At 43.9% G+C, this 17,531-nt stretch overlaps 1 protein-coding gene across 2 annotated transcripts in view; it reads right to left on the bottom strand.

The window, feature by feature from the left end:
- MATN2 (matrilin 2) overlaps window positions 1–17,531 on the bottom strand; it is a 174,371-nt gene that overhangs the window by 29,467 nt on the left and 127,373 nt on the right. For both annotated transcript variants that reach the window (XM_077493077.1, XM_077493078.1), the window contains exon 13: window positions 2,004–2,417. In XM_077493077.1, coding sequence (XP_077349203.1) covers window positions 2,004–2,417 — 414 coding nt within the window. The remainder of the gene's footprint in view (window positions 1–2,003; window positions 2,418–17,531) is intronic.

The following is a 17,531-nucleotide window of genomic DNA, read 5'->3' as shown; positions in this document are numbered from 1 at the left end:
TAGGCCAGAGGGCACCAACAACTGTCACGTCTATGTGCACCCGCCGCCGCGCATCGGCATGTGCGCCCATGCATGCGGGGATCCGTCTGACACAACCATGATGAGTGCTGGCAGGATTGCCCATTCTTCAGCCATTTCCCTGACAGTCTGCATGGCTGTTAACCCAGAAGGAAGCCTCTTCTAAGGATGATGCACAAGAAAGCCTGCTGTTTGCTGAAGACAAACAGACTAAAGGCATAGATTACTGGAACCATGTCCTGTGGTCTGATCAGACCAAGATAAACTTATTTGGTTCAGATGGTGTCAAGCGTGTGTGGCGGCAACCAGTTGAGGAGTACAAAGACAAGTGTGTTTTGCCTACAATCAAGCATGGTGGTGGGAGTGTTATGGTCTGAGGTTGCATGAGTGCTGCGGGCATTGCAGAGCTACAGTTCATTGAGGGAACCATGAATGCCAACATGTACTGTGACACACTGAAGCAGAGCATGATCCCCTTCATTCGGAGACTGGGCCAAAGGGCAGTATTCCAACATGATAACGACCCCAAACACACCTTCAAGATGACCACTTGCTAAATAAGCTGAGGGTAAAGGTGATGGACTCGCCAAGCATTTCTCCAGACCTAAACCCTATTGAGCATCTGTGAGGCATCCTCAAACAGAAGATGGAGAAGTGCAAGGTCTCCAACATGCACCAGCTCCGAGATGTCATCATGGAGGATTGGAAGAGGAATCCAGTGGCCAGCCGTGAAGCTCTGGTGAACTCCATGCCCAAGAGGGTTAAGGCAGTGCTGAAAAATAATGGTGGCCACACAAAATATTGACACTTTGGGCCCAATTTGGACACTTTCACTTAGGGGTGTACTCACTTTTGTTGCCAGTGGTTTAGACATTAATGGCTCTGTGTTGAGTTATTTTGAGGGGACAGCAAATTTACACTGTTATACAAGCTGTACACTCACTACTTTACATTGTAGCAAAGTGTCATTTCTTCAGTGTCACATGAAAAGATATAAAAATATTTACAAAAATGCGAGGGGTGTACTCACTTTTGTGAGATTATATAAATGACAAATATTGCAAATTGGGTCCTGTTCCCCCTCCTACTCTGTTGACCTGGAAGCTGGCTCATTGATGCCTGATAACCATTTGACCTTTGGAAGATTTACTTCCCTTCATAACCAGGCCATTTTTTTCTATACGGCACTGAGTTATTTTAGCTGACGGTTGCACGTTCATGCAACGCTGTACACAAATAGAATTGATACAATTTTTTTCCCATAAATTGAGCTTTCTTTTGGTGGTATTTGATCACCACTGGGTTTTTTTTTTGTTTTTTTTGCGCTATAAACTAAAAAAAGACAGAAAATTTTGAAAAAAAAAAAACGATATTTTTTACTTTCTGCTATAAAACATATCCAATTAAAAAGAAAAAAATCTTCATAAATTTAGGCCAATATGTATTCTGCTTCATAATTTTGGTAAAAAAAAAAATCCCAATAAGTGTATATTGATTGGTTTACGCAAACATTATAGTGCTTACAAAAACTATGGTATATATACTGGAATTTCTATTTATTTTTATACTAGTAATGGTGGCGATCAGCGACTTGTAGCAGTACTGTGATAGTAATGCTGGCATGAAGCTTACAAGACAGAGCTCTGGATTGTGTACATTGACAGAGCTCTGTATCTCCTGCTCACCGATCAGCAGGGTGTCAGCGGTCATCCATTGGTCGGCACCTGCTGATCGGCTTGTGTCTAATCACAGCACAGCGGGCACACCGGCGGGAAGCGCCCCTACCCAGAAGTGCTGGATTATGTACTAGGTACGTGATCCGGCACAGGAGAGCCACCCTGCCGCTGCACTGATACCTGAGACTGTCAGCAAGTATGTACAGCCCTGACTGTAGCTACATCAGCAAAATGTGTAAAAATAAATATAAAGATGAACTCATACAAAAAAAACAAACATATGCATTGATGAAAGAAAAGCTATATTACCACTCTGTTTTGCTCTGCTTGCCCAGTCGGCTACTTCATCCTGTGCTCGCCCATCGGTAAACACAATGGCCACTCTGGGGACACCCAAGGAGCGTCGCCTGGCGCCTTGAACCTCTGTGAAGCTTTTCTCGTACATTAGTTTCAGGGCCAGTCCCGTCATGGAGCCTCTGCCCATATATTTCATCTGGGAGATGGCTTTCTTCATCTCTTTGGCTGAGCTATACTGAGCCATGGTGAACTCTGTGCGGACATGGGTGGAATACTGTACTAAACCCACGCGGGCAGCTTTCTGCGAGATCTCTAATGAGTCTATTATCCCATTTACAAACTGTTTCACAATTTCAAAATTGTCTTCGCCAAGGCTCTTCGATCCGTCAATGACAAATACTAAGTCCACAGGTCCTTCTCCACATCCTGAAAAAATCAGAAGACAAATTATTGGTCTATTTTTGAAATGTAAATTTGAAGCCTTCTAAATTACATGCTTGTTCACAGTATTTGCTTTAACTTTTTTTAACAATGTTTGCTACTGTATGTGGTTGTTTAATGAGTAAGTGCAATATCATAACCTCCCACTAGAGTGTGCTGCTGAGACACGTATCAAGCCAGAGATATTTTATTGTGCATCTAAACTCGAATCAAAGATCTGAGCACATTTTTGGTATTCTGATAAAGGTGTGTGGTTCACATTCCTTAGTAATATCATTTATTTTTTTCATTTCACAAGCCATTATTTATGTTTTTTTTCACATATACATGCAGACCAAACTGTCTAGCAAGGGTGACAATGAGAGGGGTTTGGACAAACCAACACTACCAGGGGTGATTTATTTTTTTATTTTTTATCACAGGTACAGTAACACTTTGGATTGGGAGCATAATTCATTCTAGAAACATGCTTGTAATACAAAGAACTTGTATATCAAAGTGAATTTCCCCATAAGAAATAATTGAAACTCAAATGATTTGTTCCACAACCATTTATTCATAAATCCTTCAGTTTATAGTCCATATAAAAAGATTCTAGCAATGTGTAACCATAAAATGTCCATCCACAAATAGAAGCCTTTACAAGGGGATTAGAAGCAAAATCCAGCAGGAGCTACAGAGTATAAAAGAGAAGAGAGGCGTTTCTAAGGCCGCGTACACACGGGCGGACTGTCTGGCCAACTAAGTTCGTCAGACAATCCGACAGACAGTCCATCCTACTTTTGAATGAACGGACTTGACCACACACGATGAGCAGACAGTCCGCTGAAAGCTTGCGCGATGACGTGTACAGCACGTACGACGGGACTAGAAATACGACGTCCAATACACTGCAATGCAACCTTCGGCCGTGTAAATCCTTTCTGAGCATGCGCCATACTTAGTCCGTCCAACTTGCCTACTCACAAGCGGACTGTCCGCTGAAACCAAGTTTGGACGGACTGTATTACGGAAATTCCGAAAGACTTAGTCCGCCAGACTGTCCGCTGAAAAATTCAGCTGAAGCCCACACACGAGCGGATTGTCCGCTGAAACACGTTTCAGCGGACTAAGTTGGACGGACAATCCTCTCGTGTGTACGCGGCCTAAGTGTAGCAATATGTTGCTAAATGTTGTACCTTCATTAAATGTAACCATATTGCTACACTTAGAGGCGCCTCGCTTCTCTTTTATACTCAGTTGTGCCATGACGCTACTTGTATATCAAGTCAAAATAAAAAAAAAATTAGCTCGTCTTGCAAAACGCTCTCAAACCAAGTTACTCTCAAATCAAGGTTTTACTATACTTTTATAGCACTGTCAATTTGTGCAGCTCTTTACATATTCAATATTTATTATACATTCACATTAGTCCCTGCCCTCAAGGAACTCACAACCTAAGGTCCCTAACGCACATTCATACATATACATACTAGGGCCAGTTTATAAATGAGATAATGAACTTACCAGCAGTGATTAGCAGCGGTTTAAAAAAGAAATGAAACATTGGGCCATTAAGGCTGGGTTCACACTGCTGCGGGTGGGAGATCCGGATGTGATTCGCACCGCACTGCAGTGCAAATCACATCCGATCTCCGTAGCGATGCGAGTTCAGCCATACAGATAGTATACAGATAGTATGGCTGAATTCGCATTGCTCCCGCCGCAAACTCGCACGGGACCCTTTTTTTGGTCCGCAGCAGAATCGGATTGCATGGGTGTTCACACCATGCGATCCGATTCCTGTGCGAGTGTGCAGATCGCACTGCGATATGCAGACGGATCTGGGGGTGTCATTAACATTTCATTGACACTCCCAGCAGTCCGCATAGGGCAGTGTGAACTGCCGGCGGGAGGCATGCGATGCGGGAACACGCCGCGGATTCGCGGCTGTTCCCGCATCGCTATGGTGTGAACCTAGCCTAAAGTGGACTAAATTCTCCAATTAAAAAATTGCTGGTTATGTATCTTCTGTAATAAAACAAACTTACAGTATCTGCCTGTTCACAAACTTTTTTAGAATATACACTGAGATGCTCATGCACAGCTCAATGTACGTTCCCAGAACACCTTGGCACCGGAATGAATGACCCCCCCCCCCCCCCAAGTGCATGCGCAAGAGTTACATCAATCAAGAAAGTAAAAGACCCGGCACCTGGAAGAAGCCAGGGAGATGACAGCAGACGTTGCATTATTAGAACAGTGGTAAGTATTTGTGGAGCTTTGGTCTGGCTTTAGAGGATTGATTAAATATGGCATTGCAACCCAACCTTGTAAAATATCATTACCTGTTGAAACCATTTTCATGTTTCTGGTTGAATTTCCATTTGTTAAAGACTTCCACCAATAAGAGGAGGGGAGTTCAGTTTTTCAGGTTTTTTTGGGTCTCATCATACTAAACAGAGGAGTCTCATCAAATCATGATTTTCTCTAAAGCCCTGTACACACGACCGGACTTTTCAACATCCAAAGTCTGACGGAATGATTCCGGCAGACTATTCGATCGTGTGTGGGCTGCAACCGACTTTTGATTCACAAAAGTCTGACAGACTTTAGAAATGGAACATGCTTCAAATTTTTCCGCCAGAACTCTGCCGGACCCAGAAATCCGCTCGTGTGTATGCTAGTCTGACGGACTAAAACCGACGCTAGGGCAGCTATTGGCTACTGGCTATGAACTTCCATATTCTAGTCCAGTCATACGTCATCACGTTCGAATCCGTCGGACTTTGGTGTGATTGTGTGTGGCCAAGTCCGTTCATTCGGAAAGTCCGTCAGAACTCTGTCAGAACTCCGTCGAAAGTCTGCCGGACTTAAGTCCTGTCGTGTGTACGCGGCATAAGATTCCTTTCACGCTGAGGCAGTTTTCAGGTGTTTTAACGCTAGAAATAGCGCCTGTAAACTGCCTCCCATTCATAGCAATGTGTGCTTTCACACCCGGGTGGTGCGCTTGCGGGGCGTTAGAAAAAGTCCTGCAAGCAGTATCTTCAGGGCGGTTTGGGAGTGCACTCCCAAAACGCCTCTGCCCATTGCAATGAATGAGCAGCGTTTCCGAAGCACCTGAAAAGTGCTTCCAAAGCACGCAGGAGTTTTTAACCCCTTTTTTGGGGTAAAAAGCGCAAGCTAAAACAAGCGGCACTTTTCCGTGAAATGCATGGGCGGCCCCAGCGTGAAAGGGGTCCAATTCTTACAAAACACCAGAAGCACACCTGGCAGGAGTATAATTTGTCCCGTCTCCTGTCACAGGAAGGCTGGGTTGACACTTTCAGCAGAGCTTGCCGCTTCTCTGAAAAGTGATTGTTTTTCATAGGCGTGAGGAGGACCTTAAAATGCCCACCGCACCGTGACCACGGGCATCAGATGCAGTTGCAGGGTGATTTCAGCACAGCACCACTTGCCTCAATGGGTCACATTCAGCAGTGGTATTGCTCACTGAACACGACATAGGGGATCATATACTATATGTGTGTGTCTTCTGTAATACCAGGATAACTCTTTGGGGGGGATTTACACAAACTGGAGCACTCAAAATCTGGTGCGACTGTGCATGGTAGTCAATCAATCTAACTTCAGCTTGTTCCATTAAGCTTTGACAATAAGCCCCCGTTCACATCGGTGTGATTTGACATGTCAAAATCACATGTCAAATCGCACCCTATTACCAGCAATGTCACTGTCCCAAGCGGTCCAATGCCGGCTTTGCAGTGTCACACCAATTTCCAAAAGTAGTTCACTACTTTTGGTGACTTGGGGGGCGATTTCAATAGACATATGAGCATGAACCCGCACAGATGTCTTTCAAATCGCCCCCAAACTGAAATTTCAAACTTGCGTTCAGTGGGAACGAGGTCTAAAACCTGGAAGCGGATTGGTTTCTGTGCAGATAATTTAGTGAAAAGCCTGTGCAACCATGTATATTAACACTCATATGGGATGCTTCAGCTTTTATAATGTACTAACATTACCCAAATCTCTATAATGTTGAAGCCCCGGCTTACCCAATATAAAGTGAACCTCAAAACATAAACCAGATATAGACAGAAAAACAAAAGAACAAAAAAATCAGTGCAAAAAATACATAAAAAAAAGAATAAATTAAACCAATAGTTTTAAAAGGCACAAGTTTTTTTTTTATCTTCATGCATTCTATGCATGAAGGTAAAAAGCCTCCTGTGTGCAGCAGCCCCTCCAGCCCCCCCCCCCCCATCCTAATACTTACCTGAGCCCCTTCTCGATCCAGCGATGTCCATGAGAGCCTTGCCTCTACGGGGACTCGCACTCCTGATTGGGTTTTGGCAGCAGAAGCTATAGGCTCCCGCTGTTGTCAATCTCAGCCAGTAAGCCAATCAGGATAAGGAGGGGGCGGGGCCAATCTGTGGCTCCATGTGTAAATGGTCACACAGAGCCATGGCTTGGGAAGTCGCCTGCTTGGGTGTCTCCACAGCAAGCTGCTTACTGGGGGGGGCACCTCTGTTGCACAGAGCAGGTAAATATAAAAATTTTTTTTTTTGCTTTCTTAAAAACAAGGCTTTAAATATTGGACTGGTGAGATGAACAAATTAGAAAGCATCATTAATCCAGAGCATCGAGTTTGTTTCTCAGCAGATGTTCCTCTTTCTTCTGCCCCAAGGACAAAGGCAACTCATTCTCAGGGCTATCCTCTTCACTGCAACTTCAGAACTTAACCTCCCTGGCGTATGATTATGTCAGATATTTGCGTCTCAAAGCGGTACAATTGTTTTGCATAGAAATTTGGGGCTTTATATTGTAGGCCTGTAATTCTTAGTAATGACTCACTTAAATCTGTCCAAACGAGTCTAATAGACAACCTGGGTATGAAGAAGTTTGAAACACGAAATCATAAATTATAATATAATAAATAACTATAAATAATCATAAAAAAAAACACAATAATAGAATAGCAGAATTGCCACTGTCATCAAATTTCAATTTCAATTTCAAATTTCAATCAATCTCAAGTTTCCAGGCAGAAAGAACAGTATATATATATATATATAATATAAAAGTGCAGGCAGGGCACCGGATAAAGCACTAGGAACAAAAGGGATGTGAAATGATTTGATACAGTACTGTATTTGTTATATGCTTTAACTTTTTGAATTTGTCGCCAGGCTCCGCCCCCGTGCGTTGCGATGCTCGCAGGGAATGGAGCCTGGTACACACTACACCGGGCAGAGGACACACCCCGCAGACACAGAGGGGGGACATCGCAGAATCCTGGGGACAAGGTAAGTAACTTTGCCTGGATCCTGCGATGCGATCTCGAGTGTGGCTCGGGGGTTACCACTTTTAGTAGTGAAAATTCACCCCGAGCCACACTCAGGAATACCGCCAGGGAGGTTAAAGGAGAAGTACAGCTATAGATTACTTGGCTGTATTTCTCCTGTGGATCACAGGAGTGCAGTTTGTTCTGCACTCCTGTGACCCGTTTTAAGCAGATAGCAGGATATTTCTATAACGTTATATATATATATATTTTTACTACTATTTTAAGTTCAAGAACACATATTTTGGAGTTTAGTACATGCAGCAGCACAACGCACAGAATATTTTTTATATTTGTAGCTGCTGACTTTTAACCACTACAATACCAGGCACTTTCGCCCCCTTCCTTCTCAGTCCATTTTTCAGCTTTCAGCGCTCTCACACTTTCAATGACAATTGCGCGGTCATGCTACACTGTACCCAAATGAAGTTTTTATCATTTTGTTCGCACAAATAGAGCTTTATTTTGGTGGTTATCATTCACGACTCTGTTTTTTATTTTTTTGCGATATAAGTGAACAAATTGCGGAAATTTGAAAAAAAAAAAAAAAACAATATTTTCTTCTTTCTGTTTTAAAAGAAATCCAATAAAATCTAATTTTGTCATAAATTTAAGCCAAAATGTATTCTGCTACATGTTTTTGGTAAAATAAAATTCTGTTAAGTGTATAATAATTGGTTTGTGTGATCACGGACATATGTACGCAAATGATCATGTACAGATGTGTGCAGGTGATCACAGACATGTGTGTGCAGATAATCACTGGGACATGTGATTTTAGTGGGACATGTGTTTTTATTATTTGGGGACATGTGTGTTTTGGGGACATTGTGTGGGGACGTGTGTTTTACATGTGTGTTTTACACTAGACTGGTGATCAGTGAGTAAAAAGCTGTAAAAAACAGCCCATACTCACTGATCATCAGCCGGCTGCAGCAATCCGCTCTCCTCTCCTCAGTGACAACTTCCGTGTGAGGAGAGGAGAGCCGATTGCCTAACAACCGGCTGTTTGTTTACATCACATGATGGCTGTGATTGGACACGGCTGTCATGTGATCAGGAGGGCCAATCACAGAGCCCTCCTGCCGATCAGAGATGCGCCGTGTCCGGGTGACACGAGCGCATCAGGATCGCACCACTGCGCGGGCACGCACGATCCCCCTCCTTCTGAAGGACGTTCCTGAACGTCCACTCAGAAGGAGAGGGCACCCACCGGCCGTATATATACATTGGCCGGGTGGGAAGTAGATTTACTGCTACAAGGCGGCCACGCAAAAAATCTCAATTTTTTCATTATTGTCAGTCTTTTTTTGTTTATAGTGCAAAAAATCCAGTGGTGATCAAATACCACCAAAATAAAGCTCTAGTTGTGGAAAAATAATGACATCAATTTTATTTTAGTACGATGTTGCACGACTACGCAATTGTCAGGTAAAGTAACGCAGTGCTGTATCCCAAAAATGACCTGGTCATGAAGGGGGGTAAACATTCTGGAGGTCAAGTGATTACAGCTGATTTCCAGGCAGATTAAACATAAACACAATAGGGCAACTCTCTTTATTCATTAATACAGTAAAATCTTGGATTGCGATCATAATTTGTTCCAGAAGCATGCTTGTAATCCAAAGCACTTGTATATCAAAGCGAATTTCCCCATAAGAAATAATGGAAACTCTAATGATTCATTCCACATCCTTTTATTCATAAGTCCTTCAGTTTATAGTCCATATAAAAAGATTATAGCAATGTGATAGGTTGTGTAACCATAAAATGTCCATCCACAAATGGAAGCCTCCACATGGGGATTAGAAGCAAAATCCAGCAGGAGCTGCAGAGTATAAAAGAGAAGAGAAGAGAAAAGAGGCACCTCTTTCACATGGAGGTGTATTTCAGGCGCTAAAGGGTTAAAAATAGTGCCCGTAAAGTACCTCCCCTGCAGCCCCAGTGTGAGCCTGAGTGCCTTCACACTGGAGCGGTGTGCTTGCAGGACGTTAGAAAAAGTCCTGCAAGCAACATCTTGGAGTGGTTTAGGAGAGGTCTATACATTGCTCCTCCACCGATCCTGACCATTGAAATAAATGGGCAGTGCTGCCAAAGCGCATCGGCAGCATTGGTATACGGGAGCTTTTAACCACTTCTAGGGTGTTAAAAGCACCCCCACTCCCTCCTGATTTATTAAGTGCCACTATAACAGCAGTAAAGCTAAAACCAACACTTTACCGCTACCGCTACCACCCCCTCCACCCCAGTGTGAAAGGTCTCTAAGTGTAGCAATATGGTTACATTTAATGAAGGTAAAACATTTAGCAACTCACATGGTTGATGATTAAAAGAGGCACATCTAAGTATGCAGGCTTCCTAGTAAAGTGGGCTACAATTGTGACCGGGAAGACTACCCTGCAGCAGAGCGATCCGAAAGCGAGGCTTGAATCGCTCGGGATGGTGGTGCAAAGGAGGGTCTATGTGGACATCTTTACACTGGATGCCTGCATACTTAGATGTGCCACTTTTAATCATCAACCATGTGAGTTTTTAAATGTTGTGCCTTCATTAAATGTAACCATATTGCCACACTTAGAGATGCCTCTCTTCTCTTTTATACTCAGTTGTGATGTGACTCTACTTGTATATCAAGACATTGTTTGTATATCAAGTGAAATTTCTCTCAAACTAAGGTTTTACTGAACATTATTAAATATATTTATTCTTAAAGAGGAAGTAAACTCTCCCACTCTGATGCTTCTTTTCATTTAGTCCATTATAATAAGTAATGATCAAACTATAGCCACTGTAATCCAGCCCAAATCGCATATTACTTACTGTTTAAAGAAACTTTAAAAAACTTGTTTCCAGGGGTTAGGCAGCACCATCTTAAGTATTGTTTTCTGAGTCCACAGTGGAGTGTATTTCCGCCCTTACATTGAGCACTTCCTGTACTGTTAACCAAGCCTCCTTCTCAATCCAACGTTTCTATGGCAACCCTGCTTCCCTGCTCATAGATAACTTGTTTTATTTCATAGTATTTACTTGTGCCGATTATCTAGTGTTTGCCTTTGTCAGTCTTATCAGTTTCAGCTGATAAGACTGCAGTAATGGGCAGGTTTACATTGCATGTGATGTCACATGGTCACATGGTGTGTAGGAGGAAGCTTTGAGTGATTATGACATCTCCTGGGATATCAGTGGTGTGCCATAGGAATTCCTGATAACAGATAGATAAGCACATAGAGCGTGTGCCGTAAATCAGGGGATATCTGGGCATGCTCAGTGACTTCATTCTAAAGAACAAAAAGGATTACAACAATACTAAGCAAGTAAGGAGATATCTACAAGCAGTGTTCATTAGGGGTTTTTTATGCTGATTTACATGGGACAAAGTTGTGGGGGAGGGTTTATAACCACTTTAAATGAATGCAGTGCAGTATCTGATAATTGGCTTCAGTCTCTTGTAGTCTCTGTACAGCGGAGAGGGAAAAGCTGTACAGGGAGCCAATCAGTGGCATCTCTGTGCTTATATGCTAACAAGGAGCATGCTAATAGGAATGGAGAGCAGAGTGACAGAGAGGTCAGCTCATCAGTCTGCTGCTTTTCCTTTATGTCCAATCACAAGGTGGGGGGGGGGAAAAGACTTAATACAGGGAAAATCCGGTGCTCCCCAGCCCGACAAAGGCTGATTGGTGTGCCGGAGCCATGGACAGAAATACAATCCTTTGGCAGGTAACACAGCTCCCTTGTGTGCTTTTTATTTGTATATTCAGCTGGTTTACTGACAGCCTTGATGGGATGGATAAAGAGTAACAGGAGGGCTGATATACTGTCCACCAGAAAATGCTGCCCCAGGCGTTCTCTCTCTCTCTCTGTAAAGTACCACTCCTTAATTTGTCTGCACTGTAAAGCTCTCATTTTCCCCTCTCTCTGCATAATTGTTTTTTTCCCACTCACTGCACTTGTAAACACAGAAGACTGAATGCAGATAAAGCCTGAGTGGTCCATCTAAAATAATAATGTAGGTACAAGTCATAGAGTTATTGTCAAGTTAGCTGAAGCTCACCGAGGCTCCTAAGTTTGATGTGGACATCTAGGTTTCAATGACCTCTGGTCATGAAAGGGTTAAGGGAAAAAACTCAACCCGCTCATGTGCTTGTGTTTGTAGATCTATTATATCACTATGTGTGAAACATTTGTTAAAAAATAGACGTGCCGCTTGGCAATGTAACAGATGCTGCACCTAACATCATCACCCTAAATGAGACTGCCTCATCCGCCGAAGCATTCCAAGTTATGTCCCCAGCTGTGAGAGTGACAAATCCAGCAGACGCCTTCTTTCTCAACGGAGTGAACTGTGCCGAGTGTCACCGCTCATCCCCCTCTCTGGGCCAGACTCATAATGAATGATCCCTCCCGGCCCCAATGTAATCACCGCCAATGCTTGCCAAGCTTTATTCAATCATATAGATTCCTTGGTTCGCCAGAGCATTAAGCTGGACACAGAAAACGGATTATGCCTCTAAAATTTCTCACCAACTGTTCCGGCCTGATTTGTATTCTTTGTGTCGGCTGATTTGCTAGCGCAGACAAATCCTATTGTGCAATTTGTGGTTAATCATTTCCTGGGCTTTAACTCCTCTTCTTCAAGTAAAGGTCATGTTCATGAATACTGATGGAAGTGCGGAATCTGGGAACCCCAGAAACTGAAGCACGTGGAGAAGTCCCCTATTCCCCAAAGCTGGATGATCAGACATAACATCTTCCTGAACATCCAATCTTGGGGAACAGAGAAAAATGCAAATACAATCCCCTGTGATGTATTGGCAGCACGTTCCGATGAAGACCACTTCTAGAACCTAGAGTAGTCATCACTACATGGTGGGCCACAGTCCAGCTGCATGTTTTCACTGATGAAAACTAAACAAAAATAAAAGTAGAATTAAAGTGGAGTTCCACCCAAAAATGAAACTTCCGGTTTAAGGGAAGGTGATCCCCTGAAATGCCACATTTGCCATGTCATTTGTTTTTGGGGGGGGGGGGGGGCGTATACCCTTTTTAAAAGAGGTTTCCAGCTCCCACTTCCTCTCAGCGCACTGCGGCACCAGAAGGGAGATCACCTCTCCCCTCCACCCTCTCTGCAATCATCTGGGACACGTCACAGGTACCAGATGATTGCACGGCCAGTCATGGAGCACCACGTGACTCGTACATGCGCAGTGGGTGCCCGGTTGTGAAGCCACAGCTTGGCACCCACAGTGACAATGCCTGCACCGCAGAGAGGAGGGGGAAACGAGCGGGGCTTCATTCCCCCACATCGCTGGACCCTGGGACAGGTAAGTGTCCATTTATTAAAAGTCAGCAGCTGCTGTATTTGTAGCTGTTGACTCTGCTTTAAGTAAACTGATGAAAACTATGACGAAAATCTATTTCAATTTTCGTCAAAGGAGGAAAACGAAACGAAAATGTGAAGGAGGGACAGTTACCCAGCTGAACTTTCGCTTTCCTTGAAGCTCCACCTGTCTGTTATTGCTCCAGCCCCCTGAATCTATTGACATAAAGAAGAAAAAGAGCAGCACAATCTAAGCGCAGTATGATCACAGTTTAATGTGAAACAAGTGGAATAACACTCACAATGTTAAAAGCAATATCCAGCATTAAGGAATATGGTGCTCATCCGCCGTGCTTCCAGGGTGTAAAGATGCTGGTGTATCTGTGGCCAGAGGTTCGGGGGCACTGGTGGCTCCCAACGCTTCCAGGAGAACTTGGAGACACTCGGGACACTGGGGAAACTGTTGATGTCACTTCTGGCTGGCACGGGCGTAGTGCACGTTTGGCGCATGTGAGCTCCTTCGTCCAACTTTAAAGCCCATCCTACCTGGAAGTGATGTAAACAGTTTCCCCAGTGTCTCTGAGTGTCTCCAAGTTCTCCAGTAAGCGCTGGGAGCCACCAGCACAACCGAACCCCTGGCCATGGATACACCAGCAGCTTTACACCCTGGAAGAAAGGCGGATGAGCACCATATTCCTTAACCACTTGCTTACTGGGCACTTAAACACCCTTCCTGCCCAGACCAATTTTCAGCTTTCGGTGCTCTCACACTGAATGACAATTACTCAGTCATGCAACACTGTACCCAAATGAATATTTTATCCTTTTTTTTCCCACAAATAGAGCTTTCTTTTGGTCATATTTGATCACCTCTGGGGTTTTTATTTTTTGCGCTATAAATTAAAAAAGACCGCAAATTTAGACAAAAAAAACGCATATTTCTTTGTTTCTGTGACAAAATTATGCAAATTATTAATTTTTCTTCATACATTTTGGCCACAATTTATACTGCTACATATCTTTGGTAAAAATAACCCAAATTAGTGGATATTATTTTGTCTTTGTGAAAGTTAGAGAGTCTACAAGCTGTGGTGCGAATCATACAAAATTGATCACATCTGATGTACTGGTGGCCTATCTCACTTCTTGTGACCCGAACAAGCAAGGAAAGTACAAATACCCCCAAATGACCCCTTTTTGCAAAGTAGACATTCCAAGGTATTTAGTAAGATGCACGGTGAGCTTTTTGATGTCATTTTTTTCCCACAATTCTTTGCAAAATTAAGATTTTTTTTTTCCACAAAATTGTCATTGTAATAGGTTATTTCTCTCACATGGCACGTGTATACCACAAATGACACCCCCAAAAAAATTCTGCTACTCCTCCTGAGTATTACAATAACACATGTGTGGGATTTTTTCACAGCCTAACTTGTTGACTACCTATTACACTTTTGAAGGCCCTGGAACACCAGGACAATGACACGTGACACTGATGACAGATGGCACTGATACGTGGCAATGATGACACTTAAACGTGGAACTGATGACACATGGCACTGATGACAGATGGCACTAATACGTGGCACTGATGACAGATGGCACTTATACGTGGCACTGATGACAGATGGCACTTATACGTGGCACTGATGACAGATGGCACTAATATGTAGCACTGATGACAGATGGCACTAATACAAGGCACTGATGACAGATGGCACTAATATGTGGCCCCGATGACGCGTGACACTGATGACAGATGGCACTGATAAGTGGCATTGATGACACGTGACACTGACAACAGATGGCATGTGACACTGACAGGTGGCACTGATGACAAATGGCACTGATACGTGGCACTGATGACAGATGGCACTAATATGTGGCACTGATGACAGATGGCACTATGTGGCACTGATAACAGATGGCACTGATGACAGATGGCACTGGGGACAAATGGCACTGACAACAGGTGGCACTGGGGACAGATAGCACTAACAGGTGGCACTGGGGGCAGGTAGCACTGGGGAGGATGGCACTGGGGAGGATGGCACTGGGCAAGGATGGCACTGGGCGAGGATGGCACTGGGCGAGGATGGCACTGGGGTAGATGGCACTGGGGAGGATGGTACTGGGGCGGATGGCACTGGGGGCGGATGGCACTGGGGGAGGATGGCACTGCGGGAGGATGGCACTTTTTTTACTTTTTTTTTTTCACTTACGGCCGCTGCAGCCGTTCATCTCTCCCTTCTCACACGCTGTCTGTGCGAGGAGGGAGAGCGGCGCTGATAGATGATCTCATATGTTTTCATATGAGATCATCTCTCATTGGATAGGCCGATCGCGCTGTAAACAGCCGCTGTGATTGGCCGTTTACAGTGATCTGTGACTGGCTGTGTCCAAGGGACACAGCCAGCACAGAACTTCCCCGATGCGCGCTCCCGGGAGCGTGCATTGCGGAAGTAAACAGGAGGACGTCCAGGGATGGCCTCCCGGCAGATAGCGTCCGCTCTGTAGCCGTCTTTCGGCTATAGGGCGGGCGCGAAGCGGTTAATGCTGGCTATTGTTTTTAACATTGTGAGCGGTATTCCACTTTTTTTCACATTAAGCTGTGATCATACTGCACTTAGATGGTGCTGCTCTTTTTCTTCTTTTGTCTCCAGAGTCCCCTTCTAGCTCTCATCTGAGCTAGTAGCCATTGAAGGTGTTCGTTTTTTATCCATCTAAAGACTTACTCATCACAGACTTATGGACTGTATTGGTGGTTACATTACATCGTATTTTAGTCATCTGAATTGTTTTAGTTCTAGGCGTATTTTAGTCTACTAAAATCTCCAGTACGTTTTAGTCTACTAAAATCGAATGGGTTTAATTAAATTGTAATGCATTATTTAAGTATTTCTCTAGAACTGCGAAACTCATTATATACTCCTGGAGTAAAAATCGAATAACAACATGTTGTTATTTCTGGCTTTAAGGTTTGAACATGCACTACAGACACAAATATAGCCGTTGTGATATATAATGTCTTGCTAAATAAAACCAAGTTTCATAAACAAATAAAAATTATGCTTTTTGACAAAGAGACATGCAACTTAAAAAAAAAAAAAAAAAATATATATATATATATATATATATATATATATATATATATATATATACATATATATATATATAAAACCTGTAATGTCATTGGACATATTATTACCTGAATAGATTACCAACATTTAAAATTAAGAAAAAAATAATAAGAAAATAAATGTTCTTATTTTTTTTTCTTTCAGCAGCTAAGTAGATGTCCCCTACTTATTCTAATGCTCGGTGCGCAGTGTGTCACTACTTATATTGGCATGGGGCAGTGTCACCGGAGGCCCGCCCCTTATGACATCACTGCTTCATCATGGCCTGGGCGGTGACATCATAGGGACGGGGCCTCCGTCAAAGTCAACCGTAACCCCACCCCATGCCAATATAAGTAGTGGCACACCGCGCACCCGGCATAAGAGCAAGAGAGAGCATTGAGTCAACATCGGAAGAAGAATAGAGGGAGAAAATAGCGGAGAAGACTGGGCAAAAGAGCGAGCAAAAGAGCGAGAAAATAGCGGAGGAGACCCGGCAGAAGAAGCGGACAGAGAGAGAAGAACCGGAAAGAGAGCGGAGAAGAACCGGAGAAGGGAGAAGAACCAACACAGGCAGAAAACATCAGCAGAGGACACAGAAGAGCCAGAGAGGGGAGAACAGATCGGAAGAGACGCCGGAGCTGCCTCATAAATTACTTTAAAAACATGTGTAATGTGTTTTATTTTTGACACTTTTTTTTTAGGTGAATGGGTAGGGGTACAATGTACCCCATACTCCCTCACATAAGGTGGGGGCCAGGATCTGGGGGCTTCCAGGTTCTAATAAGCCCCCCCGCCCGCAGACCCCAACAACCAACGGCCAGGGTTGTTGGGAAGAGGCCCTTGTCCTCATCAACATGGGGACAAGGTGCCTTGGGGCCCCCCTGCCCCAAAGCACCCACTCCCCCATGTTGAAGGCATGTGGCCTGGTATGGTTCAGGAGGGGGGACCCGCTTGCTTGTCCCCGCCCCTTTCCTGACCTGCCAGGCTGTGTGCTCGGATAAGGGTCTGGTATGGATTTTGGGGGGGACTTCCACACCATTGTTTTTCGGCGTGGGGGTTCCCTTTAAAATCCATACCAGACCGAAGGGCCTGGTATGCTCTTGGAGGGGACACCCATGCTATTTTTTCAAATTTGGTGTGGAGTTCCCCTTGAAGATCATAAGAGCAGAAGTTGCATGCCAAAGTCAGATCAGTCAAGAAGGTGATCCGACTTTAGTGATATTCAATGGGCTGAAGTAGGATCAAAGTCGGACCAAAGTAGTGCAGGGAGCATTTTCAAAGTCGGACCGACTTGTGTCAGCTTGCTTTTATTTTCAGCTTGCTCAATTAAGCTT

Source organism: Lithobates pipiens, unplaced genomic scaffold (assembly GCF_037356315.1).
Source record: "Lithobates pipiens isolate NorthernLeopardFrog02 unplaced genomic scaffold, aLitPip1_a1.2 Scaffold_19, whole genome shotgun sequence".
Classification (NCBI taxonomy): Eukaryota; Metazoa; Chordata; class Amphibia; order Anura; family Ranidae; genus Lithobates; species Lithobates pipiens.
The sequence above is the reverse complement of the archived record's forward strand: the minus strand, read 5'-3'. Positions and strand labels throughout refer to the sequence as shown.